Source organism: Kwoniella bestiolae, chromosome 1 (genome assembly GCF_000512585.2).
Source record: "Kwoniella bestiolae CBS 10118 chromosome 1, complete sequence".
Lineage (NCBI taxonomy): Eukaryota > Fungi > Basidiomycota > Tremellomycetes > Tremellales > Cryptococcaceae > Kwoniella > Kwoniella bestiolae.
In genome coordinates this window covers 1478288-1505219 of record NC_089241.1, presented here as the reverse complement: position 1 = coordinate 1505219, position 26932 = coordinate 1478288, and the positions used below count along the sequence as shown (strand labels likewise).

At 47.6% G+C, this 26932-nt stretch overlaps 10 protein-coding genes across 10 annotated transcripts; 4 read left to right on the top strand and 6 right to left on the bottom strand.

Annotated features, from left to right (window-relative positions):
• Nucleotides 1-320: 320 nt before the first annotated feature.
• On the bottom strand, nucleotides 321-2030 carry I302_100575 (4-aminobutyrate transaminase; the record flags this gene model as incomplete). The annotated part of the gene is made up of 6 exons (XM_019190590.1): nucleotides 321-584; nucleotides 654-839; nucleotides 906-1325; nucleotides 1377-1447; nucleotides 1499-1802; nucleotides 1851-2030. 6 exons carry the CDS (start codon nucleotides 2028-2030, stop codon nucleotides 321-323), a joined length of 1425 nt encoding a protein of 474 aa, XP_019047338.1.
• Nucleotides 2031-2756: 726 nt separating this feature from the next.
• On the top strand, nucleotides 2757-3774 carry I302_100574 (haloacid dehalogenase, type II; the record flags this gene model as incomplete). The annotated part of the gene is made up of 4 exons (XM_019190589.1): nucleotides 2757-2772; nucleotides 2837-2857; nucleotides 3012-3536; nucleotides 3605-3774. 4 exons carry the CDS (start codon nucleotides 2757-2759, stop codon nucleotides 3772-3774), a joined length of 732 nt encoding a protein of 243 aa, XP_019047337.1.
• Nucleotides 3775-4109: 335 nt separating this feature from the next.
• I302_100573 (tartrate dehydrogenase) lies at nucleotides 4110-5590 on the bottom strand (the record flags this gene model as incomplete). Its single annotated transcript, XM_019190588.1, has 7 exons — nucleotides 4110-4440; nucleotides 4511-4587; nucleotides 4649-4729; nucleotides 4799-4971; nucleotides 5058-5324; nucleotides 5390-5491; nucleotides 5548-5590. The coding sequence occupies 7 exons, from the start codon at nucleotides 5588-5590 to the stop codon at nucleotides 4110-4112; spliced, it is 1074 nt and encodes a 357-aa protein (XP_019047336.1).
• A 540-nt stretch (nucleotides 5591-6130) lies between these two features.
• On the top strand, nucleotides 6131-8176 carry I302_100572 (uncharacterized protein; the record flags this gene model as incomplete). The annotated part of the gene is made up of 9 exons (XM_019190587.2): nucleotides 6131-6154; nucleotides 6216-6377; nucleotides 6448-6659; nucleotides 6726-6818; nucleotides 6885-7097; nucleotides 7161-7274; nucleotides 7343-7436; nucleotides 7522-8088; nucleotides 8153-8176. 9 exons carry the CDS (start codon nucleotides 6131-6133, stop codon nucleotides 8174-8176), a joined length of 1503 nt encoding a protein of 500 aa, XP_019047335.2.
• A 239-nt stretch (nucleotides 8177-8415) lies between these two features.
• On the bottom strand, nucleotides 8416-11144 carry I302_100571 (uncharacterized protein; the record flags this gene model as incomplete). The annotated part of the gene is made up of 7 exons (XM_019190586.1): nucleotides 8416-8692; nucleotides 8808-9295; nucleotides 9451-9693; nucleotides 9760-9936; nucleotides 10001-10267; nucleotides 10369-10680; nucleotides 10743-11144. The coding sequence occupies 7 exons, from the start codon at nucleotides 11142-11144 to the stop codon at nucleotides 8416-8418; spliced, it is 2166 nt and encodes a 721-aa protein (XP_019047334.1).
• Nucleotides 11145-12536: 1392 nt separating this feature from the next.
• Nucleotides 12537-13843, bottom strand: I302_100570 (uncharacterized protein; the record flags this gene model as incomplete). Its single annotated transcript, XM_065869103.1, has 6 exons — nucleotides 12537-12593; nucleotides 12735-13078; nucleotides 13155-13223; nucleotides 13306-13407; nucleotides 13542-13705; nucleotides 13821-13843. 6 exons carry the CDS (start codon nucleotides 13841-13843, stop codon nucleotides 12537-12539), a joined length of 759 nt encoding a protein of 252 aa, XP_065725175.1.
• A 2385-nt stretch (nucleotides 13844-16228) lies between these two features.
• I302_100569 (uncharacterized protein) lies at nucleotides 16229-19983 on the top strand (the record flags this gene model as incomplete). Its single annotated transcript, XM_019190584.1, has 9 exons — nucleotides 16229-16261; nucleotides 16339-16445; nucleotides 16539-16669; nucleotides 16741-16978; nucleotides 17036-17371; nucleotides 17424-19003; nucleotides 19068-19427; nucleotides 19508-19788; nucleotides 19873-19983. 9 exons carry the CDS (start codon nucleotides 16229-16231, stop codon nucleotides 19981-19983), a joined length of 3177 nt encoding a protein of 1058 aa, XP_019047332.1.
• Nucleotides 19984-20391: 408 nt separating this feature from the next.
• I302_100568 (uncharacterized protein) lies at nucleotides 20392-22300 on the bottom strand (the record flags this gene model as incomplete). The annotated part of the gene is made up of 9 exons (XM_019190583.1): nucleotides 20392-20841; nucleotides 20930-20986; nucleotides 21078-21196; nucleotides 21274-21340; nucleotides 21458-21529; nucleotides 21597-21661; nucleotides 21727-21839; nucleotides 21915-21931; nucleotides 22001-22300. The coding sequence occupies 9 exons, from the start codon at nucleotides 22298-22300 to the stop codon at nucleotides 20392-20394; spliced, it is 1260 nt and encodes a 419-aa protein (XP_019047331.1).
• Nucleotides 22301-22654: 354 nt separating this feature from the next.
• Nucleotides 22655-24624, top strand: I302_100567 (uncharacterized protein; the record flags this gene model as incomplete). Its single annotated transcript, XM_019190582.1, has 7 exons — nucleotides 22655-22729; nucleotides 22800-22940; nucleotides 23006-23168; nucleotides 23252-23466; nucleotides 23537-24267; nucleotides 24329-24407; nucleotides 24472-24624. 7 exons carry the CDS (start codon nucleotides 22655-22657, stop codon nucleotides 24622-24624), a joined length of 1557 nt encoding a protein of 518 aa, XP_019047330.1.
• A 68-nt stretch (nucleotides 24625-24692) lies between these two features.
• I302_100566 (uncharacterized protein) lies at nucleotides 24693-26319 on the bottom strand (the record flags this gene model as incomplete). The annotated part of the gene is made up of 5 exons (XM_019190581.1): nucleotides 24693-24986; nucleotides 25066-25323; nucleotides 25402-25712; nucleotides 25819-26126; nucleotides 26198-26319. The coding sequence occupies 5 exons, from the start codon at nucleotides 26317-26319 to the stop codon at nucleotides 24693-24695; spliced, it is 1293 nt and encodes a 430-aa protein (XP_019047329.1).
• Nucleotides 26320-26932: the final 613 nt, after the last annotated feature.

Sequence of the window (26932 nt, the reverse complement as noted above, 5' to 3'; positions counted from 1 at the left end):
GGGATTTTGCTAGGATATGTTGGATATGCATTTAATGGTTATGTTCGAGTCCTTACTCCACAACGCAACAACGGTCATGTACAGCTTTTGGGGACCTTGCGATGTACAAAATGTGCCTTTTGGATGAGACCTCTCGTCGTGACATCTTTCCCGGTTCGTCAGTCAAGTCAAAGTCACTCCCATTCGACTTCCATACTACGAATCTCCTCAATATGGCTATTCCTACCAGTATACTATAAGTGTAAGGCACTCTCGAAATTGATGTTTACAAGATGCATGAGAAACCTGAGAACCGGAAATACAAGATACGGTGAACCCATCTATTTACCCTCTACGCCTTTGGCAACCTCTCGAATAGCCTCCTTCATCACACTCAACATCTCATCGACTTCGTCCTCGCTCAAGATTAAAGCAGGGATCAGTCTCAAAACGGGGTAGATACTGGTTGTCAACACCAAAAGCCCTCGATCGTAGCATGCATCCTGAACGAGCTTGTTGAGGTTTCCGGGGAGGCTGATGTCGCCCCGCGAGTGGTTCCTGGTTAGTTTGGAGTTGGGGTCTTTGAACTCCATGGCGATCATCAACTGATCATGGTATGCATCAGTATGCTTTCGTGTTTGCTTGCAAAGTTGAATGTAGAAGTGGTAACTCACACCCTGCCCTCTGACTTCTTCGATCATCCATCCTCCGTTTTCGGTATCTGCTTGTATCTCTCTCAAACCCTTGAAGATCTGTTCAGATCTAGCATTGACGTGTCCAAGGATATCGTGTGTCCTCATGTATCGAGTAGTGGCGAGGGCAGCAGCGCAAGCAACGACGTTACCGGAATAAGTACCACCCTGTCAACACCTCAATCATCAGCAAGGTACATTATACGCATATTTGGGATGTGAAGGTAGACATACCAAAGAACCAGGCTGCATGGCACTCATAATCTCGCTTCTCGTCACGATACCAGAGATGGGCATACCATTGGCAAAACCTTTGGCGAAAACCATCAAATCAGGCTTGACACCTGAATGTTCAATCGCAAAGGTCTTTCCGGTCCTGCAGAAACCAGTCTGGATCTCATCCACCACCAACATTATGCCGTGTTTGTCACAGAGTTGTCGCAGGTGCTTGATGTATGCTGGAGGAGTAGGCACGTATCCACCTTCACCAATGACGGGCTCAAGGAAGATTGCCGCGGTGTCTTCGGGAGCGGTCTGCTGTTGAAGCAGGTTCTCAATACCTAGGATGGCTTGTTCGACGAGGACTTCCTCGGGGGTGTCTTTGGGTAGGCCCATGGCGTGCCAGTACGGGAATGAGGTGGTGTATACACATGGCTAAAAATGTTGTCAGCAAGGCGATACGTGGCAAAAAGGCGCCGAACTCACCATGAGAGGTCCAGTACCCTTGAAAAAGGATGTTTTGGATCGAGTCAACGCGGCAGCTCCGGAAGTTCGGCCTGTCGACAGCTTTAGTTCCACGCCACTTCATCCACAAAAATAAGACTTACCGTGGTATCCACCCTGCATGACAACAATGTTGTTTCTCTTCGTCTTGGTCCTAGTAACCTTGATGGCGGCCTCGATGGCTTCTGATCCAGAGTTCCAGAAGAAGAAGCTATCCAAACTTGGATCAGGCATCATGGTGAGGAGCGACTCGACAAGTTGAACGTATGGCTCCGAAAGACCGATGGCGCATTGTACGTGAATGATCGATTGAGCTTGAGCGACAATAGCAGCAGTCACATCTGGGTGAGCGTGACCGAGAGATGTCACTCCGATACCAGAGGTGAAATCGAGGAGTTTTTCGTTTTCCTATGTGTGCTGTTAGTCCATCATCAATGCTCAGTCGAGATCACTTACAGTGGTGAGGACTCTGACACCTTTTCCCTCCTTGAAAACATGATCACGAAGTCTACCCAGACCTTTGGTGATGTGCTTATCAGCGATCGATTGGAGACCTTGGGTGGAGGTGGTCAAAGGAAGAGGCTTGGAAGCCGAAGGGAGAAGTGGGATCTCAGAGGTGGTAGCTACAGAAGGCATTCTGGCTGATTTAGGGATATGCAAGATGAATGATCAAGTTTGAAAGTTGTAGACTCTTGGGAAAAGCTCTTATCTGTATGATTTGAGGTTCACCCTCCTTCAGAATTCGCTTTCGACTTCTGACATTCCCGGTTATGCCGACATGCAGATTCAGTCGGTTCTGCTGAAATTGTCGGGCGCGGGCATGTCGCTGGAAGCTGACGGGTGTACGATTTCCGGTTGGCAGACTGTCATCTCATCCGTCGGCAAAACATCCCAGCTGAGACCTCTTACCCCCAAGACATGACAGCAGAGGAAGGAAATGCGCGATAGAAGCAGGCAGGCTGGAAGAGCAGAGGCAGGGGAGGATTCCAGCTGTAATCTTGGCTTTCATTCCTTGATTGGCTAGTCCAGAAGCTCAGGGTTTTAGTGGTGTGTGTGTGTGTGTGTGTACTCGCGTGTGGAACAAACACCTAAGCGCCGATCAATCAGCCGACGCAAGGTACCATCAAACAGTCTGCCTGGTTTTAGCCGAAGCATCGGTCATTGCCATTCAATCCACCTCGGACGGATAACACTACCATTCATGTGATCCTTCAATATTCATACAGATAAGTTACTCAGACTTTGTGTTGTCTTGTTCATTCCTCAGCTACTCATTACACTTCCAGCGTACTCCCTCTCTCCAAGTTGAAAGCTATCACACTTGTCTCCCTCACCCACATCCAGTAGAAATATCCGTTCATCATGCCTTCTGTTGTTTGTGAGTAGTATCACGGTTAGATCCATAGCACGAGGTGATCGATGCTGATCATATGACTCTGCAGTCGACGTCGTTGGAACTTGCTGTGAGTGCTTCGTGTCACTGGGCTCTCATGACCAGAGATCAGACTATCGCTGACATCACCGCTCACCCTCTCTATCCCTGCCTTCCGTCGTCCTGAATCTCAACCTCCATTCACTATATTTTCACTTCATATCGTACCACCTACCCACTCACAGTCTCCTACGATAACGGCGCGGAAGCTGTCCAAGCCCGACTAGGTCACAAGCTCGCCAAATACGGCATCCCCTCCAAACTCCTCTTCTACGCCTGGGTGTGTGGTACAGAGCGAGACTACTCGTACCTCTCCCAGATCAAGCAGTACAAACCCTTCTTCGATATCTTATCCAACACCTTGAAGAGAGTACTCTTCCAAGCTGGTATTCCCGCTGAAGAGTTGGACGACTTCTTCACAGCTGAAGATGTAGAATACATCAGGGAGGAATACAAGAAGCTTAAGCCGAGACCCGGATTAAAGGAGATGATGCAGACTCTTCGTGATGGTGGATTCGAGGTTTGGTGTTGCTCTGACGCCAACGTTGATAGAGTCAAGGGATACTTTGATCATGCTGGTGTTGAGATGCCTTTGGATCACATCCTCTCGGCTGACATGGTAAAGGCTGGTAAGCCCGAGCCTGAAGTTTACAAATTCGCCAGAGAGAAAGCTGGGTCGGATAAACCTGGAGAAGTATCTATATTTGCTGGTGAGTACTTGGTTTCATACCTCTGCAGAGATGAGAGCATCAGACTGATAATGGTACATCTCATATAGCTTCTCACGCTTGGGACACCGCCGCTGCCAAAGCTGCTGGTTTCCAAACTGCTTACACCACCACATACGAGTTGGACCCATGTGAACAGATCTTCGGTGCCTCGGATATCGTTACTCCCGATCTCATCTCTTTGGGTAAAGGTATCGTAGAGAAATGGGGAAAGAAATAGACTTTTGTACATACTATACCATTATATGCATTCGATCATTTTATTTTCATGACCACCCCCGTTTGGCTTACATTGTAGCTTACATAAGAGGTCTATGGATGGGAGCAACCATTTCATCGATCGACGAGGGGCCTCTGCACGTTTGGGTGTGCCAGTTTTCGCACAAATGACCGACTCTGATACAGGGTCATTCTGGGTACCACCTGTCATTTGATTTGAGTATACTTCTTCTCACCTGTCACTTGCCTATGTCTGCCATTGCGCATCGAGTGTTATTTCAAGGCTACCATACCAGACCACTCTGTGCATAGGACACGACAACATGGACGAACCACCTATAACCCCTCAATAAGCTTAATCACCACATCCGTCACTTCATCAGTCTTCAACTTCCCACCCAAATCACCAGTAGTCTGTCCCTTCTCAATACTGGTCTTACAAGCTCTTTCGATAATCTCAGCAGCTTTATCCTCACCCAACCATCTCAACATTTCAGCGGCAGACATGATAGCCGCGATGGGGTTTGCGAGGTTCTTACCCATGATATCGAAGGCGGCTCCGTGGACTGGCTCGAATAGTGAAGGTGATTTACGGGTTGGGTCGAGGGATGAGGAATGGGCAATACCGATTGAGCCGGACACCCCTGCTGCGAGATCTGATAGGATACTGCAAGAGATGGTCAGCCCAATTCCGGATAGAGCAAGATTTACTCAGCGGAGTAAGAGGTACTACTCACTCTCCATGAAGGTTGGTAGTGACAATGGTGTCCAGTGTCTTGGGCTTGGTGACCATTCGAACGGTCATCGCGTCCACCTGTGTTACAATAGAGAGTCAGTGTATGTGGGTTCAGCTTGTTGTTTAGATATATACGCACAAGCATCTTGTCCCATTTGACATCGGGGAAATCCTTTGAGACGATCTCTGCAACTTCATCCCACAGGACAAGACCATAACGCTAAGACCAGCCAGTGTATTAGTACAGTCGATTCCATCCTCTCAAAATGAAGAGAGCTTATGCACCCACCTGAGCGTTACTCTTGCTGACAACAGTCAACAATTTTCGTGGTCTCTTTTGAGCAGTCTCAAAAGCGAACCTCATCACTCTCTCTACACCCCTTCGAGTGAATACTGCAACTTCGGTGGCTGTTTCCCACTCTGTCCCAACATGGGTCCGACCCCCTTGTCCAGCATATTCACCTGTGAGATAGCCGGGGAAAATTAGCCATACATTGTCTGTAAGAAACGCTCCGAACATTTCGTGCTTTTCAAGATAAGTTACTCACCCTCTGTGTTCTCTCGAACCAACACCCAGTCCAAATCTCCCGGTTGAGCATTGGTGATCCTCGGTGGGATTCCAGGTAAAATCGCCGAAGGTCTGACATTGACGTATTGTTGGAACTTCTGTCTCATGGGCAAGATCAGATCCCATAATGAGATATGGTCGGGCACCTCTGGGTCACCGACTGCTCCAAAGAAGATAGCATCGAAGCTAAGGAGGTGTTCTAGCCATCCTTCGGGGGTGTACGACCCTTTTGTTTTGTATCGTGCACCTGTGAATCATCGGATGCAGCGTCAGCCTTACCGTCCATACCAATATGCATAACAGGCGACTCACTTCCATAGTCGAGTTCATCAAACTTCAGCTCGAATCCTCCCACCTTCTTCTCGACTGCTCGAAGGACATTCAAGGTGGAGGCGGTGACCTCGATACCGATACCTGATCATATGTCAGCTGAGTCTCTGGAAGCAAGAGATGATAGATAGTCAGCTCACCGTCACCGGCAATGACCGCAATGTTGTGTTGACGATTGGACATATTGTTGGGTGCTTTTGTTCTATTTTGACTAGATGCTTTTGCTTTGCTTAATTGCTTGTACAGAGAAGAGTGAAAGTGCTGACACCTTGCTTGAGTAGTCATGCAGACTCCTCGACCACTACAGAACAGCTCCCTTTCTACCCGTACCAGGTGTCAAGCAACAGGTTCACCTGGTGTCTCGTCTTTTCGGCTTTCGGCCCACAACGAATAGTGAGTCATCGGCTGGAACCAAATAAACGATACCTCTCGGCTAAGCGCGCAAGCGTCGGCAGAGGGCTTAGCGTAAAGGTCATTGGACCAAGCAATGCATGAATGGCGAGATGGGATCCGATATTCCGGTAACTCAGCGGTATTGTACATGGAGGTGGATGAATGCATGTCTGAAATTTCGAGATGGTCTGACCAGCTGTTTTTCGAGGTATTACCATAGTCAACATTCTCCAAGATACCCAATTTCAAACTCAAGTGTAATCCTCCCATTTCACTTCCGTCAACTAGCTCTTCAAGCCTCGACCGCAAATACTGCAGCACACAGATACCATGTCCAAAACCCAAGACCTTGCAGTAAGTCCAAGTTCCGAAGGATTTGCAGAATGCAAGATGTTGACGTTTACTTCCCCGTCAGGCTTTGCTCTCCGACTCAGACCTTTTCCGATCCCAGGGATACATCAACGGACAATGGGTCTCATCCAGTGATGGAGCTACTTTCCCATTGACCAACCCAGCAACGGGAGCTAAGCTCGCTGATATGCCTCACATGCCCAGAACGCAAGTTGCCGAAGCTATCGTAGGTAGCTCTCTCGTCTACCTCGTTCATGACAGCAACTATGCTGATATGTGAATTCTGATGAAAACAGGACGCAGCAAAGGCAGCTTTACCTGCGTGGTCGGCATTAACAGCTTACCAGCGATCCTCTTACCTCCTCAAATTACATGCCTTGATGGAACAACACGCCAACGACCTCGGTACGATCCTCTGTGTGGAGAATGGGAAACCCCTTGCCGAGGCTAAAGGAGAGATTGCGTATGGCGCTTCCTTTATGCAATGGAATGCTGCCGAGGGGTTGAGGTGGGTACTGTTCTTGTTATCTTTTGGATATGTGGGGCATTGGGCTGATCATCATGTCTCTCGCAGGACATACGGTCAGACTATCCCTAGTCCTTATCCTGGTACGAGGAATATCGTGATCAAGCAACCTATCGGAGTGTGCGCCTTGATCACTCCATGGTGAGTACTCTCTCTTCCCTCCACACCTCGATGCGTTGCTGATGCAGACCCTATTGCGCACCACAGGAACTTCCCAAACGCCATGATAACCCGTAAGATGGCACCCGCCCTCGCAGCTGGATGTACGGTAGTCATTAAAGCCCCCGCCGAGACCCCCCTGTCAGCATTGGCCATGGCGGTGCTATGTGAGAGGATCGGCATTCCTGCGGGTGTGGTGAATGTTGTGGTCATGGATAAAGGTGACAGGGAGGCTGCAGCAGGATTGGAGTTGTGTGAGAAGTAAGTGTTCCCTATGACAAGTGAATAAGTAGTGCTGTTAGCTGATGTTCCGTTCACATACAGTCCAAAAGTCTCCAAGATCTCTTTCACGGGTTCAACCCCTGTTGGTAGACTGCTCATGAAGCAGAGTAGTTCCACATTGAAGAAGCTCTCTTTCGAGTTAGGCGGTAATGCCGCGTGAGTGTGCCACCCCTTCAACATCTATTCCGTGCTAGTACTAAGCTGATCTGGTGCACCGTGAACAGCTTCATCATCTTCGACGACGCGGACCTCGAGACCGCCGTGACGGGAGTGATCGCATCTAAATTCCGAGCAGCGGGTCAAACCTGCGTTTGTGCTGTGAGTACATGCAACCTTCATCGACCATCCTACCTTCAATGAGATCGGACCGCTGACCTTCACTGATTGATGTAATGTATTGCAGAACCGAATCTTCGTCCATTCCAAGATATACGACCAATTCGCCCACCTCCTCGCCGAGAAGGTCAAAGCCCTAAAAGTAGGCAACGGCCTCGACGCCGGCGTGACCATCGGTCCTCTCGTGAATGTTCGAGGCGTGGAGAAAGTCGAGCGACACGTCCAAGATGCCGTCTCGAAAGGTGCCAAAATCCTAGTCGGCGGATCAAGGATTCAATCACCCAATGAAGAAGGGGAATCATGTTTCTTCGAGCCTACCGTATTGGTGGATGTACCAAAGGAATGCTACGTAGCGTCCGAAGAGACTTTTGGACCGCTCGCTCCGCTTTTCAAGTTTGATGATGAGGATGATGTGGTGGAACGAGCGAATTCGTCAGAAGTGGGACTAGCAGGATACTTCTTCACGAGGGATTTGGCACGGTCCAATAGGGTTGCGGAAAGGTTGGAAGTGGGTATGGTAGGTGTTAATACCGGTGTGATCGCCCAGGCGTGCATTCCGTTTGGAGGGGTTAAACAATCTGGGTTCGGGAGAGAGGGGGGACCAAGTGGGATTAACGAGTTCCAAATTGAGAAGGTGAGTTGAGCGGTCACCGAGTATACATGAATAAGTTACTGATTGTTCGTTTTTTGTGACTTAGCTCATCACCATCGGTGGTATATAGCTGGAGGTTGTTTCGTAAATTTAGATTGCGAATCATATATGCATTGTCTGTTCATGGATAAAATACACCGTCTATTCATTCTATAAAGAGCAAGGTTTAAAGCACAACATAAAGGACCTCGCATATTGAATAAATCACTAAAAATACATCCTTTCGGGTGAATGAGACCAGCTCAAACGTTTTCGAAGATGGTCCCTCACTCATACCAGATCCACCACCTTCTGCTTCCCCTTGTTCCTCTAGAATCCAGGCCCACTAGGCTTGAATCCCAAATCATATATCTTACTCTCAAAGTCCGCGAGATGAACATCGTCCCTCCACTGCACAACTTCTATAGGGCTCTGTTCCCAGTCAGGATAAATCACTCCGACAAATTCTTCTTCCTCTTCTCCCTCGATTTTGGGCTTGTCTTCCGCCATCTCCTTCAGCGAGTTCTGTTCTTCCAAGATGGCTTTTCGTTCTGCATCTGCTTCTTTTCGCTCTTCAGGTCGGGGGTCGATATATTCTAGGTCGATACTACGATCATACATTCATCGTCAGCTCTCGGTTCCTCCGTGTAATCATATTGATTGTTGTCCCGTTTCGTTTGAGATTGAAAAGAGTATCATCGCAGCGAAAGATGCCAACTCACCACAAAGCAGATATCCAACCACCATGATACTTGACTTTCACTCCCCTCTCCCTAGCCGCTCTTCGCATGATCATCTCCTTGGCAGGTGCTCTGGCCGACCCGTCCTCCTGAGCATCCGCCAGCATATCACAATCCACATCTCCCAATCCTGGCTTATCGTCATCCGCGGGTTTACGCGATGGCTCGTCCAGTCGAGCAGTCGAAGGAGTCGCAGGCCAAGTATTGAACAATGGTAATTGTTTTGTACGTCCCCATGAGTATCCTCTGCCTACTCCCGAGGGAATCTGTTTGAGCAGGTTGTAATGCACGAACAAGGGTTCACCGAAAGAGTCATGTTGGAGCATCGTATGGGAACAGAAGTCTCCTGAAGCGGTACCAGAGGGTAGGGCTGCTGCGCCCACCCATCGACCTGGGACGGCCCATCGTTTACGGAGGGCGAGGAGGGCCCAGCGGAAGATGTCTTTGTCGCCGTCGGAAAAGTAGAACCACTGTGTTGGGAAGATTAGCGTTGGCCGTATCATATGACGACGAGGTGGAGTCGAGAGATCCCTTCGTAATCAAAGAAAGAAGTCATAGTGGTATCTAAAAGGGTATCTGATATCTGATACTGGGTATACCAGGACATGAAGGAACAATCACTCACAAACTCATGATTCTCCAACATATACTTGATCAACAAAAACACGTCCAAATGCAATTTCTTATCCACAAACATCTGCCCAGTCTCCATCTCCCACTCGTTCCTGCACTTCACACCGATAATGGACCAAATAGGGTTATTCGCCGAAGTCTTCCAGTAATCTGGTGTCGCCCATATACCGAGGCGTCGGTAATTGGGCGCATCAAACATGTACGCTGGATCGCGGGTAGGAATGGAATCGGAGTCCTACGTGTACACAGAGGTATAAGCTGAGAACGATCGCTTATAGGTAATGCGGGTGAGTGAACTTACTAGGTATAATACTTCCCTAAACGGACTCTGCACCACCGCAAGAGCTTTTAAATGGTATGATTTGTTCTTTTTCGTATCTCTGGTCTGTCCTAAGGCTTCTACCAACTCTGCACCGAGTTCTTTCAACTCTTCTCGAATGGGGTCATCGTCGTTAGGTCGTTCACTTGGGAAGTGGTACTATACCGTTTGTTTTTTAAGATCAGCCCACGAGGTATCAATGACTATGGAGACAACAACTTACAATCTGTACAGGCAATTCACTTCCATAACTCCTCAACATCCCCAAACTCCATTTCACCCTCTGCAACGTATCCGCATTTCCAGCAACCATCACTATACCTCTCCCTTCACCGTATTTTTCATGTTCACCCGATTCCAACACCGTCTCCATGTGATTTATCAGTTCCATCCTGTACGTGTGCAGGGAAGTTCGATTGACGGATGCCCACATGTTCGCGGAATGCTGGATCATGTGGGTGTTGTGCTGTTGGTCGATTGTATCGCATTGCTGCGGATATGGCAAAGATATAGATCAGCAACAGATTCTTACGTTCGAAATCAGATGTGTTTGTCCATTCATATAGTGATTACCCGGTAAAACCGACTCACCTCCAAATTCCACTGAACAAAACCACCATGTTCCACTTCCCCCTCTACCTCTCCTCTTCCCCCCGGTGCATCCCTCCACGCATTCAGCCTCTCTCGCAGAGTCGCAGTGAGAGGTAAAGAGTCAGAAGCGATATCGATCTCCCGCTTCCCCTCGGAAGCAGCGTTGGAGTAGATGGTCTTGTGTTTGATACCAGATGGAGTGGACAGTTGGAATGGGTATCTGAAAGGTCTTTTGGGTTTGGAAGGTATCGTTACGTCCGAGTTCGAGGTTGATGGAATATTATCCTGTGGATTGGAGGATAAGGCCATTTGCTGATCAATCCAGCCATATTAGCAAAGCTAAAGCTAAAGCTACCGTGAGATGGACGACTTACTCTGACATCCGAATGATTTACCCCTAAAACAATCAATCCCAACACCAACGACAACAGCAGCACCCTTTTCACAAAAGTACTAGGCAATCCCTGGTGATGCAAAGCCATCCGTATTCTAGTGAAGATCCCATGCTGATAAGGAGGGAACGGATAACTACCACCCCCACCTCCATTCTCCAGATGACCCGGACTAGGCGGTAGAAGGGGAGTCTGACAGTCTATATCTCCTCCCTCGGAACTATCCTGAGGAGAGTGGGACGATTTGGAGTGATTCGTCAAAGGGGAATTGTCAGGTATAGGGGAGAGTTGACTGGGGTTGTACGGTTTGGAAAAGAAGGGCGAGGATTTTTCGGTAAGGGGGATATGGAGTTTTGGTTTGGGCGTTTGGGTTGGAGGAGGCATATTGGGCGAATTGACCGATGGAAGTACTGTTGAGATTAATATTGAATCTACGAAGTGGTGCTTTATATATGATCTTGTCGAGTATGAGATGTTGAGGTCGAGCTCATGCCGAGTAGAGTTGTATAGCCTTGCGAGACTTGTATCCTAGACTCTGGACTCAGCTCGCAGAGTTTGGGGTTGTTGATACCAATTTCACTCGCTTAGCAAAGCTGGTAGGATCGAACAGTAGGTAGTCTGTTGAAGAGCAAAGAGGAATCAGTCACATCTCATGCACAGTACTGTACATGCATCTCGATGCTTTGCCCGTAGTAAGCAGCCACAGAGGACCCGCAGCTGTAACGACAAAAAAAAAACAGGAATAATCCGGAAATGGAACCGTAGCAAGGTGATCTACCATTTCGTAGTCTTAGGACTGCGGAATGGGACTTTGATTTTCTGGGACTAGAATAGCGATTGTTTTGAAACAGTCCATCGTGCATCTACATGCCCACGTCCCTTTCATGTGGACCTGTATGACTGACATTACAGAACCGAAGACTGGTGATGACAGGAGAGATATCTGGGACAAGATGATTCGAAGGATTACTCACCAGTTGATTATCAATTTCCGTACATAGATCCAGATCACAGAGCACTCGTCAAATATCCCTTCCTTTCCTGTTGTCTACTCGAGAAACAGTAGATCCGTGGCAGAGCTGTTTTGACGTATGGCAACGAAGTGAAGCAGTAGATGTAAACAAACGATGCATCCTTGTCTTGTTTCATCTCTCTCTCTCTCTCATCTTGCCTAAATCGTCACCGCAGTGATGATATCTACAGTGTAGTGCTATCTATAGATAGCAACCCACAAGAATATGAATATTTTTGTTTAGTATGACGCTACGAGATGATACGCAGTCGATCTGGACCCTGAACAAACCCAAGGGTGGACCCTGAATTCGAAACACAGTAAAAACATCCATGATGCTGCTGCTGCTGCTTGTTGCTGTGATTCCAGACTTTTGATTGTACGGTGATGCATGTGGGATGAAATGCGGAGATTGAACGATGAAAGCATGAAATGGAGGAGAAACGTTTCTCAGTGGATATATCAGTAAACGAGACATTGAACAGCTCATATTCAACAGCTCAGGTTCTCTCTCATCATGCGATGTTTCATATTTACCTTTCCATCAAAGTGTACTCTCCCGTACTGGATATGTAGAACAAACGATCGAGAGTAACCCCAAAAAGAGAACCGACTTGCATATCACCAGCCGCGATGACCAGTGAAAATACAACAATGATACATTCGTGTTCATTTTACACGGTTCATAATCCGAACGCATTATACTTGATTTGATCGAGAATTATAGACCCGTTTCCCTACTTCTTATGACATTTCCAGCTGACCTAGCAACACCTCCCTCCTTTATTCTGCCGAGTTTCGTTCAGCTTGACTCCTCCAGGCTGCATCATAACAGAGGTTCATCGTCAGCATCAATCTGCTATAACTTTGATGGAGATTACAGAGCGCCCTCAACTACCATTCACAGATGATCCCCCCTGTTCTCCACATTGTCGACTGATTACGAAAGAGAAAATGCTCACCTTCCTCCTCTCCATCTCCCCTTTCCTGACCTTCTCCAACACCTCCCTAGCAGTCCATTCAAACGCATCGTTCACGCCCCACCCCTCCTTAGCGGAAGTTTCAACGTAAAGTAATCCATGCTGTTTGGCAAATAACGCTCCCTCCATCGTACTCACCTGTCGGGGTCTTAGGTCTTTCGTCTGTGCAGTTGCCGTGGTAGCTGGAGCAGGTGAAGGAGAAGGTGAGGGTGATCTGGAGGAAGAAGTGTTGAGGGGAGTATCGGGCGCAGGGAAGGGATGGCCATATTGGATTGAAGGGAGGGGTTCGGGGGACGAGGAACAGAGATCTACTTTGTTTGCTACCACTATATAACGATTGACATGGTGATCAGCTCAAATCCGATGGTGGATTTCAAATTGTAATAGTAGATATGAGCTCACGTATGATCGATACGTTCTCATCTGCATATTTTCGTAGATCCTCCAGCCATGATGTGACGTGGTCGAACGCTGTGATGAGATATCGTCGTTAGCTGACTTGTACAAAGCTGGGCACATTGAAATTGGATCAGGCAGGGAAAGTTATACTCACACTCCCTCCTAGTCACATCATACACCAACAAGGCTCCAGCAGCACCCCTAAAGTAGCTTCTCGTTATCGATCGGAAAGATTCTGTGCCCGCGGTGTCCCAGCCTATGACAGTCATGTAAGCCACCAATACGACGTGTTAGGCGTATCAGCTTGACGGATAGTGATATTTCGAATGGATGGATGAGAACGTATCATACGTAGCAGCACCAAGCGAGAACGGATATACCAATACTCACACTGCACTTTCACTCTCTTCCCTTCGTTCCCAACGGATATTATCCTACTTCCAAACTCGACTCCCAGAGTAGGTCCGGTCAGGTCGAACCTATCGTCTGTTAATCTAATTAACAGGGATGATTTGCCTGTTGCTGAATCTCCTAATAGTACGTATTTGAGTATACTACGGATGAGAGTGTCAGATGTTGTCAGCCATGGAAGAAAAGGATGGGATGTTATGGAGCTTCGAGCAGTCTGCAAGAATGGAAGGGAAGAGATGGACGAAGGGGAATACTCACTAGTCCCATGAAAGCGATTCCATCCTGCCTAGCATCCATCTGAAGATCAACTACGAATTGTTTTAATCTTCCCACTATTCCGGCTGGGAGTACTTGCACCACTTTGCGAAGGTTCGCCTAAGTTGCTTGGACTTGGATGTCGAGGTCAGTTGCAAGTATGATTTCGAGCGAGGTGAGAACATGAACTGAAGTGAATTTTGATGTTCATATTCGACTTTGCCGCTTTTGGTCAATACCCGATGAATACGTTGTTACCACGTTTCTCATCACTCAACTTGCTTCCCATACCATCTGTTCCATGCTGAATCACGACTATTCAGGTAAATACAACGCATGACACTGCAAGATGGTGCATAACAAGAGCAAGCAGATGATACGTGTATCATATTGAAGCTATATGACTGGTATGCACAACTCGTTGACTCATTTTCACCGCCAACACGAACATTCCTTCCAATCTTCCGGTAACCCGGAACATCTTCCGAGGGATAATCAATATTCGAAAATACATCTGTATAACTCGGCAATCCCGTTTCAACTACAACGTATCCCGTGATCAATAGCAGCTGGGCCCACCTCATGATTGACGAGAATAAGGCTGTGTGCTGTACCGTAGCTATGCTGGCCCAGACTTGATGGACCAAACATTCAGATTGAATCAGATATATATCATGTGATCACGTTGTTCGAGTGAAACGCCTTTCCCCACCAAGTCCTCCCAGTGCCTACTGCGATAGTACATACGCATACCACCATGATGCGACAATGAGTTCAAGCGAGGTCGTTTGACCTTTTGAACGCGAACGCAAGATGAAAAATCGAAAATAATTAAGCTTGACCCGACAAGACCGAAGAGGATGTAAGAATATTCGAAATTGTTTTGGATTCCGTTCGAAATGTTATCATGGTAGATCCGAAGATTACGACATTTGGCACAAACTGTACATGCAAAAGTATCGAAAACGCCTTACCTGTGGGGTAGACCTCCTCACCTGGGACATGCCTTTGGTGAGGACTGTTGCCCGATTAGGTGGGAAGATGCATGCAGATGATGAATATTTTCGAATCTCCTCTCTAATTTACCTTAGGCGACGCTTTGGTAGTCTGGGGAAGTACAGGTACTCAGGGATGATATATATGGGGTAGAGTAGTATGCATAGTTAAACGAGAATGTTATCGAATGCAGCATCAGTGCGGTGTAAGTTAAACGATGATTTCGAATTTCGTCATTCATCTTCGAAATGATTTTTTCTGAAAGTGAAAGGCTTGTCGAGCAGTTCTCCTCTCACAGATGCATGTATATATAAGACGAAAGGTTTGAAAGGGGGCACCGAATCTTTTCCCCACTTTCCCATTTTCCCATTGAAAGACCAAAGCCATATGGCCCCGTTCATATAGCATCCAGGTGAGTCTTGTGTCTACGTGTAAGGGAGAGTGGTCCTTGTCTTTGGTCTGCGTTTGCTGTTTGCTGTTCTCGGACCGGTTGTCAATGATGACAACAAGTGACCTGTCGTTCAACACCCCTTTGATGTCGTGTACAAGCCTCCCATTCATCCTCTTATCGTTTATCACTCGTGACTTTACCTGTCTTATCCTGTCCGACAGGCCTTTGTGTGGTGTTGTGGTGTCTTCCTACAGTATCTATGGCTTATCTCTCTTCCCCATCATTATCGTCGTGCTCGGTATCTCTTGACCCGGAGGGGGTCCTTTGCGACGTTTGTCAAAGACGAAAGAGTGTTTCATCCTTTTTACCTATTTCATCATTTCGACTCATGAGATAAACAATTTCCTTATCTCCCATATCCATCTCATATCTCAAATCGTATAAATACCTCTGATCATATCAATTACACACTCCGCATTCTTATCATACCCATACCATATACCATCTCTCTTACACAGATATATATAGTGTGCTACCGAAACTACTATCACCACACTCCACTTCAAACTCTGATATTTTGACTTTTCACTTTTTACGCGACCAGCCCAACTTTCCACACGACAACATCGTCAATCATCAATCAAATTCTCTATCCTACCCACTCGCCTTGCTGCTTCTTACCAAGCGTAAGCTCTGCTTCTGCTTCTTCTTTCTCTTGGGTCATCATGTGATGCTTTGACTTTGTAATTTTCGTTCGCTTCTTTTGGATTTATGTGTGGGATAATGGGATCAAGGGACGGCATTGCCGCTGATGAACCACCGCGTTCTCTCCCTCTTGTCGTGGCGTCATTTGATTATCTTCAAACCTCTGCTTCTCGTCTTCTTGATTTCATGCTTCTCTCGACTCCATTGCTCTACTACCACAAACTCGCAAAGCGTATATAAAGGTCATATCGAACTGACCCAAGTATGATAATAACAGCTTAGACCCAAACCAACAACCAAATCTGTATTTTAATCAACCATGTCGTCTCCAATTGGAACACCCAATGGCTCTGTGAGTGAACATATCCCTACCTGCCTTCACACTCACGACAAAGACAAGGATTCTACTGATGAGCATGTACCTCGTAGCTCCAGCCGCCCCTCCCTCAACAGGTAGCTAACCTCATTAATGCTTCTGGAAGATCGTCCAGAGCCAGCTCTGAGTCGGGAGGTAACAGGATCAGAAAGGATACCATGTGAGTCCTCACGACTGTCCCTCACATTTCCTCTATCTGGGTCACTCATCCGTCCTCTTGCGCCGAGAGCTGATCGTACAATCTCTTCTCCAGCGGCTACAAGTCATCTCCTTTCCCAGCCAAAGCCGACCAACAAGCCAACGTATCTCGTATTCTCGCCGAGAGCGGATTCATGCCCCAGGAACTCGTGCATGGTGAAGTAGATTGGTTCTACAATCATCTCGGTAAGTTGTCTTGTGGTGTGATTTGACGTGATCTCGCCTAAAGCTGATTGTTTGTGTGTGTATGTATGCAGGTATCGAGAACTCTTACTTCCTTTGGGAGAAACCAGAAACTATCGCAGACCACGTTCTCGCTTTATTCTCTGCGAAACTTTTGGCTTACACCAAACATGATCCCGAGAAGCTCGTCATTGATCTGGAGAAGATCACACCAGAGGGTCAAGAGAAGGGAAGGGAGGGAGCTGTGTTCATCCACACTTCCAAAGCTGGTGTGACCGTCACCGATGGTCCTGGTGCTACCGTTGAAAAGAGGTGAGTCGAGCGAACCTTGCGTAACCTACAGGCGAGCTGAATGATACAATTCCGCAGAATCGATTCCCTCTTCTTCGACGAATCATCCCCTGAGAAAGCCTACCGACTCGAGACTTACCGATCAACCGGTGCCATCTCGTCTACCATCTCTCAACAACTCAGATGTTATTTCGTGTCCAGATGCTCTTTCCCCACTTCGGCGCCCGTCAAGACCGCCCAAGGTACCACCGAAATCCGATCAGTCTCAGATTCAGCTTTCCTCGAAAAGGCCAGTGAGAACACCTTGGAAGTATACCAACATGTCATGAATGAAGTGGAGCAAAGATACGGACCTGTCATTGAGATGTTCGAGGTCGAGGATAGTAGAGAAAGAAGATTGGTCATTGGTTACAAGTGAGCGACTCCGTTCTTTTCACTACGACGAGGTTACTGACACCCCTGATAGGATGGGAGGGACTAGAAAATTCTTCTCCGCTCTTAGTGATCTTTACCACTTCTACGGCCTTTACTCTGCTCGAAAATACGTCGAGCAATTCTCCAACGGTGTCACCATCATCTCAATGTACCTCAACCCCGTCCCCAACACCCGAGCTCCTCCCATCGAACACTCGATCCACCAAGTCGTCCGAGAAGCTTCACTCCTCTACTGTCTCCCCGACAACCCCTTCTTCTCCGTCGCCGACGACGACGACAGTCCCCACGCTGTGCAAGAAGCTACGTACGCTTATGTCGGTTGGATCTTTGCTCAACACTTCTGTAACAGACTTGGTTCGGCCTATCTCGCCTTGAAGAACGCTCTCGACGAGTCCAACCCTGATCACGCGGAGGTTCTCAACAAGATCAAAACTAGATTTAGAGAGGAAACTTTCACCAGAGACAGCATCAAGGAGGTCATCCAAAACCACCCTGACCTCGTTCGAATGCTCTACATCAACTTTGCCATGGTCCATTACCCAGCCGCCGATGAGGCTTCTCAACTCACTCCTACCCTCTCTTTCCAACGACTCAAGACTGAGCAACCTCTCACCGACGAACAATTGTACCAGAAGATCAGGCGAACAGCTTCCAACCAACATGCCGTTCAGATCCTTGAAGCTTTGTTGATCTTCAACAAACACGTCCTCAAGTGCAACTTCTACCAACCCACCAAAGTCGCCCTTTCCTTCCGACTTGATCCAAACTTCCTCCCTGATGTTGAATATCCCAAGAAACCTTTCGGTATGTTCTTTATTGTCGGCTCGGACTTCCGAGGATTCCACGTCAGATTCAGAGATGTCGCTAGAGGTGGTATTAGAATCATCAGATCTAGAAGCAAAGAGAACTACAACTCCAATGTCAGGACCTTGTTCGATGAGAACTACGCTTTGTCATCCACTCAAAACTTGAAGAACAAGGATATCCCCGAAGGTGGTGCAAAGGGTACGATCTTACCTGATGTCTCCGCCAACTACAAGCAATGTTTCGAAAAGTATGCCGACTCGATTATCGACCTGCTCATTCCCGGTAAGACACCCGGTATCAAGGGGAAGATTGTAGATGTTAGTGGACGACAGGATCCCGAGATTCTCTTCTTCGGTCCCGATGAGAACACTGCAGACTTGATGGATTGGGCAGCTCAGCATGCGAGATCCAGACAGGCACCATGGTGGAAGTCATTCACCACTGGTAAATCTGCTGAATTACTTGGTGGTATCCCTCATGACACCTACGGTATGACCTCGCTCTCTGTCAGACAATACATCCTTGGTGTACTCAAGGCACACGGTCTCAATGAAAAGGACGTGACGAAACTGCAAACTGGTGGACCTGATGGTGATTTGGGATCCAACGAGATCTTGCTTTCTAGAGACAAAACTGTTGGTATCATCGATGGAAGTGGTATCATCTACGATCCTGCCGGGTTGGACAGACAGGAGTTGATCAGATTAGCTAAAGGCAGAAAGATGATTGGGGAGTTTGACCCTTCTAAATTCGGTCCAGATGGTTATAGAGTTTTGGTTGATGACAAGGATTTGAGATTACCTTGTGAGTGGTTCCTCCCGTGAAACATGAAAAACCACCTGCTGACACGTTCTCCCGTGTGGTATAGCCGGTGAGATCGTCCCGGATGGTACTCAGTACAGAAACGAATTCCATTTCCGAGTGAAGTGCGACTTGTTCGTCCCCTGTGGTGGACGACCTGAAGCAGTCAACATCTCAAATGTCAATCAGCTTATCGATGCTGAAGGGAAACCACACTTCAAGTACATCGTGGAAGGAGCCAACTTGTTCTTCACCCAACAAGCCCGATTGTTCATGGAGAAGAAGGGTGTGACCCATTTCAAGGATGCTTCGACCAACAAGGGTGGTGTAACCTCTTCGTCGCTTGAGGTGCTTGCCGGTTTGGGATTGAACGATGAGGAGTATCTCGATTTGATGGTGTTTAAAGATGGCAAATCCTCGCCTTTCTGTGAGTTGTCCTTCTCCACTCTTCGGATTCCGACTTATGGAGAAGTGATATTTACTGATTGGTCGGATGGTACTACACAGACCAAAGCTACGTCCGAGATATTCAATCCAAGATCTGCGAAAATGCAGCAGCAGAGTACACATGCATAACCAAGGAGTGGTTACGAAACAAGGGAAGCAAATCGCGAACATTGATTTCCGACCAACTTTCCTCGACCCTCAATGACTTGCAAAACGAATTGGAAGTGTCCGATTTGTACGAGAACGTGTCGAGTAGGAAGAACGTGCTTTCGCGAGCTATCCCTAAGACCTTGGTTGATAAAGTGGGATTGGACACGCTTATGCAGAGATTACCTGAGCAGGTGAGTTAGCCCCATCCCACTTAACTTCCATTTCTCTGCCGTTTGTAATCATTGGAATGCGTGCTGATATCGTCTTTGGTGCAGTATCAACGAGCCATCTGGTCCGCCTGGGTCAGCTCACATTACATCTACGAATGCTCTCTCCAAGCTTCCAATGTCGACTTCTTCCATTTCTTCTCGAAACTTTCTGCTTAGTCTGTCTTTCAATCAATCAAGTATGTAATGAGATCACCCAAATCCAAATCGTGTGTGTATAATTAAAATAAAAAAAAAGAAAATTTTCTTGCATATAGGACATTCCGTAGGTAGTACATAAACCCAAAAAGAGGAACGGGAGGGAGGAGCGGTCCGGTCATTTGTTAATTCTATTTGATGCATTGAATAGCTTGTGTGGGGGATGTTGCGTCCTTCTTCTTGCGAGCAGTAACTCCCCGGCTGTGTCATCCGATGAGAGCAATTGGCTGGTCAAGAAGATCTCCTCGACAAGATGTCCTGCTGACTAAGATATATACATGATTGATATAGCCACCAAGACGAAGCTATACGATTTATTTCTTTACAATGACATTTGACTTGTGATCCAATCTAGTGGATATATAACTTCTACTCTACATGAGCTTTCTTTTTCTTTCCCTTGGTATCCACATCAATCTCATTAGGATCCTTCAAATCATCCGCCTCCCTCCTGACTTCCCTAACTTCATCCTCCGTCAACTCCCTCCCATCCTTCATGAGCGTCTTCTTGGCCCGTCGTAAATTGAAAGGCTCAATGAGGTTGGTCAATTGCGGCCAGAGCTGATCAAGCGCAGCCATCGTTTTTTGTTGTTGTTCATCATTCGTTCCAATGTCGGTATCATTATCGTTCGTGTTCGAGGATGAGGTGAGGGAAGAAGAAAACGATTTAAAGTCAGTTCCTGTCGTCCCTTCTTGCCCTTTCCCCTGCGCTTGCGCTCCGGGTCGAGGGGCAGTTTTCAAACCCGCAGCGATAAGTACCTCGTCGGAAGATGAACCACTTAACGAAAATAATGACGAGGGGTAGGTCTTTGCGAAGTACTGTTGGGTCGCACAAGATGAGATCGTCAGCCTCAGCAATGGATGCAGGAAAGCGATGTCATGCTTGGCGAGATGAAGTGGGACCCACCTCTAACAACGGTGCGGTGGACTCGTAGTAGGCTTGTAACCTCTTTGAGAAAGTCTCCTAATCATCGTGAACATAGGAAGATCAGCATTTCATTGTATGTGTATGTGACTGCGCCACAGCTTAGCAAGTGAGATTGAAGTCAACTCACAGGCGTATCGTCTGGCCTCTTGGATAGTGGCTCGCCCGTTATATCGTCTTTCCCTGGTACTTTGGGTGCAGAGTAGGTGGTGTTGTATACTCTTCCAGAGGGGAGATGAACCCATCGAGCTGTACCAGTTGGAAATATCAGTCTACCCGGAAGCATCAAGAGAAGAGACCATCTGGAAGAAGATATCTCGATTTACCTGATATACGAGCCATGATCACCGAGTCTGGGACGTTGAGATGGACGATCATGTTTAATGGTCGATTCTGTCGGCATGGTCAGCTATCATTGGATGCCGAGAGTCGCAATTTCTCCTGACAAGTGAAGGTCTTGCATGCACTTATTCAAGCGTACAGCATTATCCAGAGGAGACGTTGACGTACCTCTTGGTTTAGTACAGAGTCTAACAATTCGCCCTGGTGTAAAGTACGTGGGAAACCATCTACTATCCAACTCTACCAACCTCATTCAATCAGCACAAGCGCCGTCTCAACAGTTTATATAATGATGGACGTCACTAACTTTACCATGTAATCTGTCTAATTCAGTCTTGACAATCTCCAACATCAATTCGTCCGATACCAGCCCTATGCGTTTTTCAGGTTTAGTTATTGTCAGAGGCGCAAGCTGACGGAAGAGCAGGACAACTCACCACCACTGGCTACTACAGCTTCGGCTTTCTTGCCCACTTCCGAGCCTGCTGCTATCTCCTTTCGAAGTACGTCTCCGGTAGATACGAATGCTATGTCATATTCTTTGACCAGTCTGCGGCGTGCAATATCACAGTGCGAGGATCAGCAATCGTTTGGGCTGGATGGTATTGCGTGAACTACAACTAACCGAGCACTTAGAGTCCCCTATAACCAGAAACTGTCAGCTAATCCTTCCTACGTATATATGTCCATGAACAGGGACAGTTCGCTCACCTTCCCACTCCCGGGTTTACCAAAGATCAACATCCTCAGACCCCTCTCCTCCACACCCTCATACTGCTCGCTGTGACTCTGCTCCACGGCCCTCTTGAACTTCTCAGCTATATCATTGACGCTGTCTTGAAGCGAGCTCAGCGTCTGGGTGACGGTAGCTGCGATAGTCGATGGAGCGTTGCTGGAAGATGAGAATGGTCGGCGACGAGGTAGAGAGGTCGACAAGCTCCGTGTAGGTATAGGTATGGGTGAGCGGGGTGAAAGGCAAGGGCGGAAGGAGACGAGAGGTCGGAGTGACATCGCGTCGTGGACTGTACGGATCTGATGCCTTGCAATTGGAGTACTCTGAGTGATATTGGCGAGTCACTACCTCACCTTCTCTTTTGTGCGAGTCGAAGATGAATTTGAGATGCTCGGTATGTATATGTATACAAATGCAAGTAAGGTATAGGATGAATGTCATTTATTGGGGAAGGGTGGGTGGATGGACATGTTACGTGAACTCACCTCACCGGGTAAACCGAGCTAACCATCAATTATCAATTTGACATCATTATCATCTCTAATCTTACCCCTTTCTCCTCAACCTCTACCTTTCACTTACAACTCATCCTGAACACTTGAACGATTCTTCTCCTCAGTAAACACAGAACAATGGTCAACGAGACCGATCAGCCTTACAGGCCAGACTACTTCCCCATCGCACAGCCAGCAGCAAGGGATCTATTGGTTAGTTTTGGCTCCCCCTTGTACGCAACTAGCATCTCAAGCACAGCTTACACTGCCCATCTATACCCAGCGCCCGACATTCGGTAGATCACACGACGTACGAGGAGGCAACGTAAAGCATGTACGAAGTGTAGCTTGGTCCTGCGATGGGCGGAGGATAGCTACCGGAGGAGAGTTTAAAGAACTGTTATTCTGGGACACAAAGATGAACGTATGTCCATTGATCTCTCTTACATCGCAGCTGAGGCGAGGCGGAACTGATACACATCTGAGTAGATAGACGCGAGAGCATCAAGATCTCTGCCATCTTCATCGAAGACGACAGTGCATAATGGGCATGTGGGATCGATAGCTTGGTCGCCTGTTGATCCGAATATCCTAGTTTCGGGGGATAAAGGTTCTTCGGCTGGTGGTGTGATAGCGGTTTGGGATGTGACTTGTAAGTCAATCCACCTCTTGGTATTGTAAAACATGCTGTTCACATGAAGAAAATGGGACATGCTGAGATGTGATTTCTCATAGCACCCTCATCACCAATCGCAACGTTCAAAATCCCAGGGGATGTCTTGCACATCTCCTTCCACCCCTCAGGCCGGCACTTTGCGGTAGTCTGCCCACAGCGGAATCGAGACGAGGTGTTTTTCTACTGGATAAATACCATAGATGGGGTGGAAAAGTGGGAGAGGAGGGATGATGTAGCTTTAGGAGGGGCATCGATGGACATGGGAGCTGAAGAGGTGAGTATCATTTCTTGTTTCGCTCAAATGCAATCTAGCGCATTTTTGCTAAGCTGGTACTCTTACTCAGATAAATAGTCTGCGATTCACCAACTCTGGTAAACTCGTATGCGCAGTCTCGAACGATGGGTCGATTAACGCTTGGCTATACCCTACACACTTTATCAAGCAGGAGGACGAAGTAGTAGAAGAAGTCTCTGAACCGAGGATCATCGAAAGTGGACCGTCTACTACACCGTCAACGCCCAAATTACCAGCGGAGGAAGAAGCTACAGATGCTGAACCAGTGAAAAGCAGGGAGGGCAGTAGAGAAGGTTCACTCGAGAATACTAGGGAGGGCAAAGACAACGCTGAAGATGATGTTGAGATGGCTGAGGGGGAAGAAGCACCAAAGGAAGGAGAAGAAAGTAATAACGAAGCTTCAAAAGAGGATGATACGGCTACGGCAGAAGATCGAAAGGACGATACAGTGACTCAAGGTGGAGATGTGGAAATGACAGAGGAAAGTACGAGTCAACCCATGACGCAAAACCTCTCAGAAACAATACCTGCACCCTCATCGGCCGCACCGAGTCGACAGCCTACTCCCCCTCTTCCGCCTCCTGCTAAACCATCAGAGAAAGAGAAGAAAAAGGCAAAACAGTTACAACGGTTCAGACATGCTATCTGTCATAGTGCGAGTCTGTTGAGTTTGGCTTTCGATCCTCAAGGAAAATACCTCGCTGTGGGTGGTCAGGACGCGCTGTTGAGCATGTTCGATACGAGGGGTTGGATCTGTGAGAGGACGTTTGACGTTTGCTCGTAGGTCGTTCGTCGCATCGTACCTTTGCAGAGACATTTGCTGATATCTAATTAATCATAGTGCCGCCATTCGACATATCGCTTTCTCACATGATGGTGAATATATAGCTCTGGGAGGTGACGATACGTATATTGCTATCGTGAGTTGCATTGACTTCTTAGTCGTGGTTCATATCGAAAAGTGACTGATCATGTTATACGTAGGTATCCGTCTACTCTGGCGCAACAGTCGCGAAACTGCCAGTCCACGGGATGGTCAGTTCGATCGCATGGCACCCGAGGATGAACTGGCTAGCATACAGCTATTCAGGTAAAATAGCATCACCCATATGGCATATAGTACACCAAGAAACGTAAACCATGAAATGCATGATGTAAAATGCTATAAACGAATAGAAACGTCGAACCTCCCATGCTAATTCAACCTAATGACCATTGCCATTCGGCATCTCACCATTCACCTTGATGCTAGGTAACGCAGGACCTTGAATCACCTTTCTCTTCTCCTCATCTGATATCCCGTCTTTCCTTGGTAATATATCAAAATCAAAGATTTCAGTAGGGATACCAAGGGAGACGACGAAATTTGGTCGGTTCGCCGTGGCTACCACCCTTGATTCGATAGGTGCAGCAGATAAGAGGATATAAGCCTGTTCGCGGGAGTATCCAAATGACTCGAGATACTCCATAGCTTGGAACGCAGCATTACGGTATGCCAGCTAGCGAACCCACAAACGATTGATCAGCAAAATTCCCAGGTCCCGAAGACGAGAGCGAAGGGAGTTTTCTGAGACTTACCAATCCATCCTGATTGGTCTGATTACCATCTCTATCAACGCTCAACCCTGTGAAACACAGCTTATCTCTATATATCGGTTCACTGGGACTCGTCCTGTACATTGGACTCCTCATTCGTAGTTGATGTATACCTTGAGGTATTATGTTGACTCGTAGAGTGACTATACCGGCCATTTCGATCGCTGTGGTAGGTTCGCCGTCGGACTGACAGAAATGCGTGTCCCCAACTGACAGTGAGGCTCCGGGGATGTACACGGGCTACATACATCAAGCATTGAAATCAGTATTATAATATTTCCAAATGAGGGTGGATTGAGATGAGAGAGCGAGACGTACCAGATACACTTTCGATCCCCTGGTAGCCAAGCCAATATCTATATTCCCACCATGTTCTCTCCCCGGACTTGTCCTTGCTCCCTCCCTGTATATCTTCTCTCTTAAACCGTCGGGCAGGTCTTGTCCCACATATGCGCCCCTTGATTTAGGGAGACTACAACCTGCCTTGCCTGATGTGGCGACCTCCAGTTCCGACTCTCGCTTGACCCACTGTTCCAGTATCTCGTGGGAGGGAGCTGTACCTAGTACACCGGCGTGTGGACGACCCTGGAAAGAGACATGTGGGACATGCCTTGAGGAGGTCTCATTGCCTAGTGAGCAGTCATTTTCAGCTGTAGCCCTGTTCAGAAGCAAGTCATATATGACTCTTGTTCGTTGTCTTCCATAACACAGCCATCATGGGACGTTATCACTCACCGAAGAAATCCCAAATACTCTTTGTAACCTTCGTTTCCTTCCCCTCATCATCCAAACTACCCAGTCCAGGGGCGGTCACGCAATACCCCCAATTATGATCCTGAAACGGTTGGACATCCAATACCTCAATCTCCAGTACGTCACCAGGTTGAGCGCCAGGTACGGAGAACGGTCCAGATAGGTGATGGTCTGAATCATGGTCCAGATGAACGATATCGTCCGCGTTGTCATCGTTGTGTACTTGGGAGCCGGAGTAGTCTAGGCATTCTACGCGGAAGGGTTGGCCTACAGGGATGGTCGCGACGCACCTTGACATGATAACACAGATAAAGTCAGTTTGTCTTCCCATCTCTGGCGGAGACTGACAGTTCATACTCACGGGATCTCAGGATGCCACCTCGTGTGGATATTCGCTTGGGTCTCTCCTGGCTGAGTTGGGTCTACAGAGACCAGAGTTGGGATTTCGTTGGAGGTCCTCTTGAGCTTGGTAGCGACTGGCATTGTCAATGAGGGTGTGAAAGATGCTTGACTTGAAGGCTGAAGCTGATAAAGAATGGATGATAGATTGATTCTGCATATGTCTAGTGGTCGTGCTTGATGAAAGCTACGTTAAGAAACTGTTGCCAAAGCACCATAAACCCCCTGTACTTTTCGATCCTCACTTCATCCGTGAAAGCGACAAGCTTGAAGACCGATCCGAACCGTATGCTTCAGGTACTCCATTGACATGTTGCGCTACAACCTTCAATGAGAGTAGCCCGCCTTCATCGGCCTAGGTATCACACAAGCGAGATGAAGTGGGCATAAGCAAGAGGAGGAGTAGAGACTCACAAGAAATGCAGGAATAAAATGGGATAAGAGCTCTTATTGCTTACACGCGCTTGTGGATTCTCGGCGCACGTGCACCCTGAACCATCAAAAAAGGTCAAAGCCGATCAATCAATCATTTCGGATCAGAGGCCTTTGTGCCTGCTCCGGATCAATCAGATGGAAAATGGGTGAACCAAAAGGAGGTGCTCCGGCTTGAGGGACGCTAATGGACAGTCGTGATCACATGTACTACAATATGTCACATCTAACATGTATACAACCATCAAAAGTACACGGCACACAA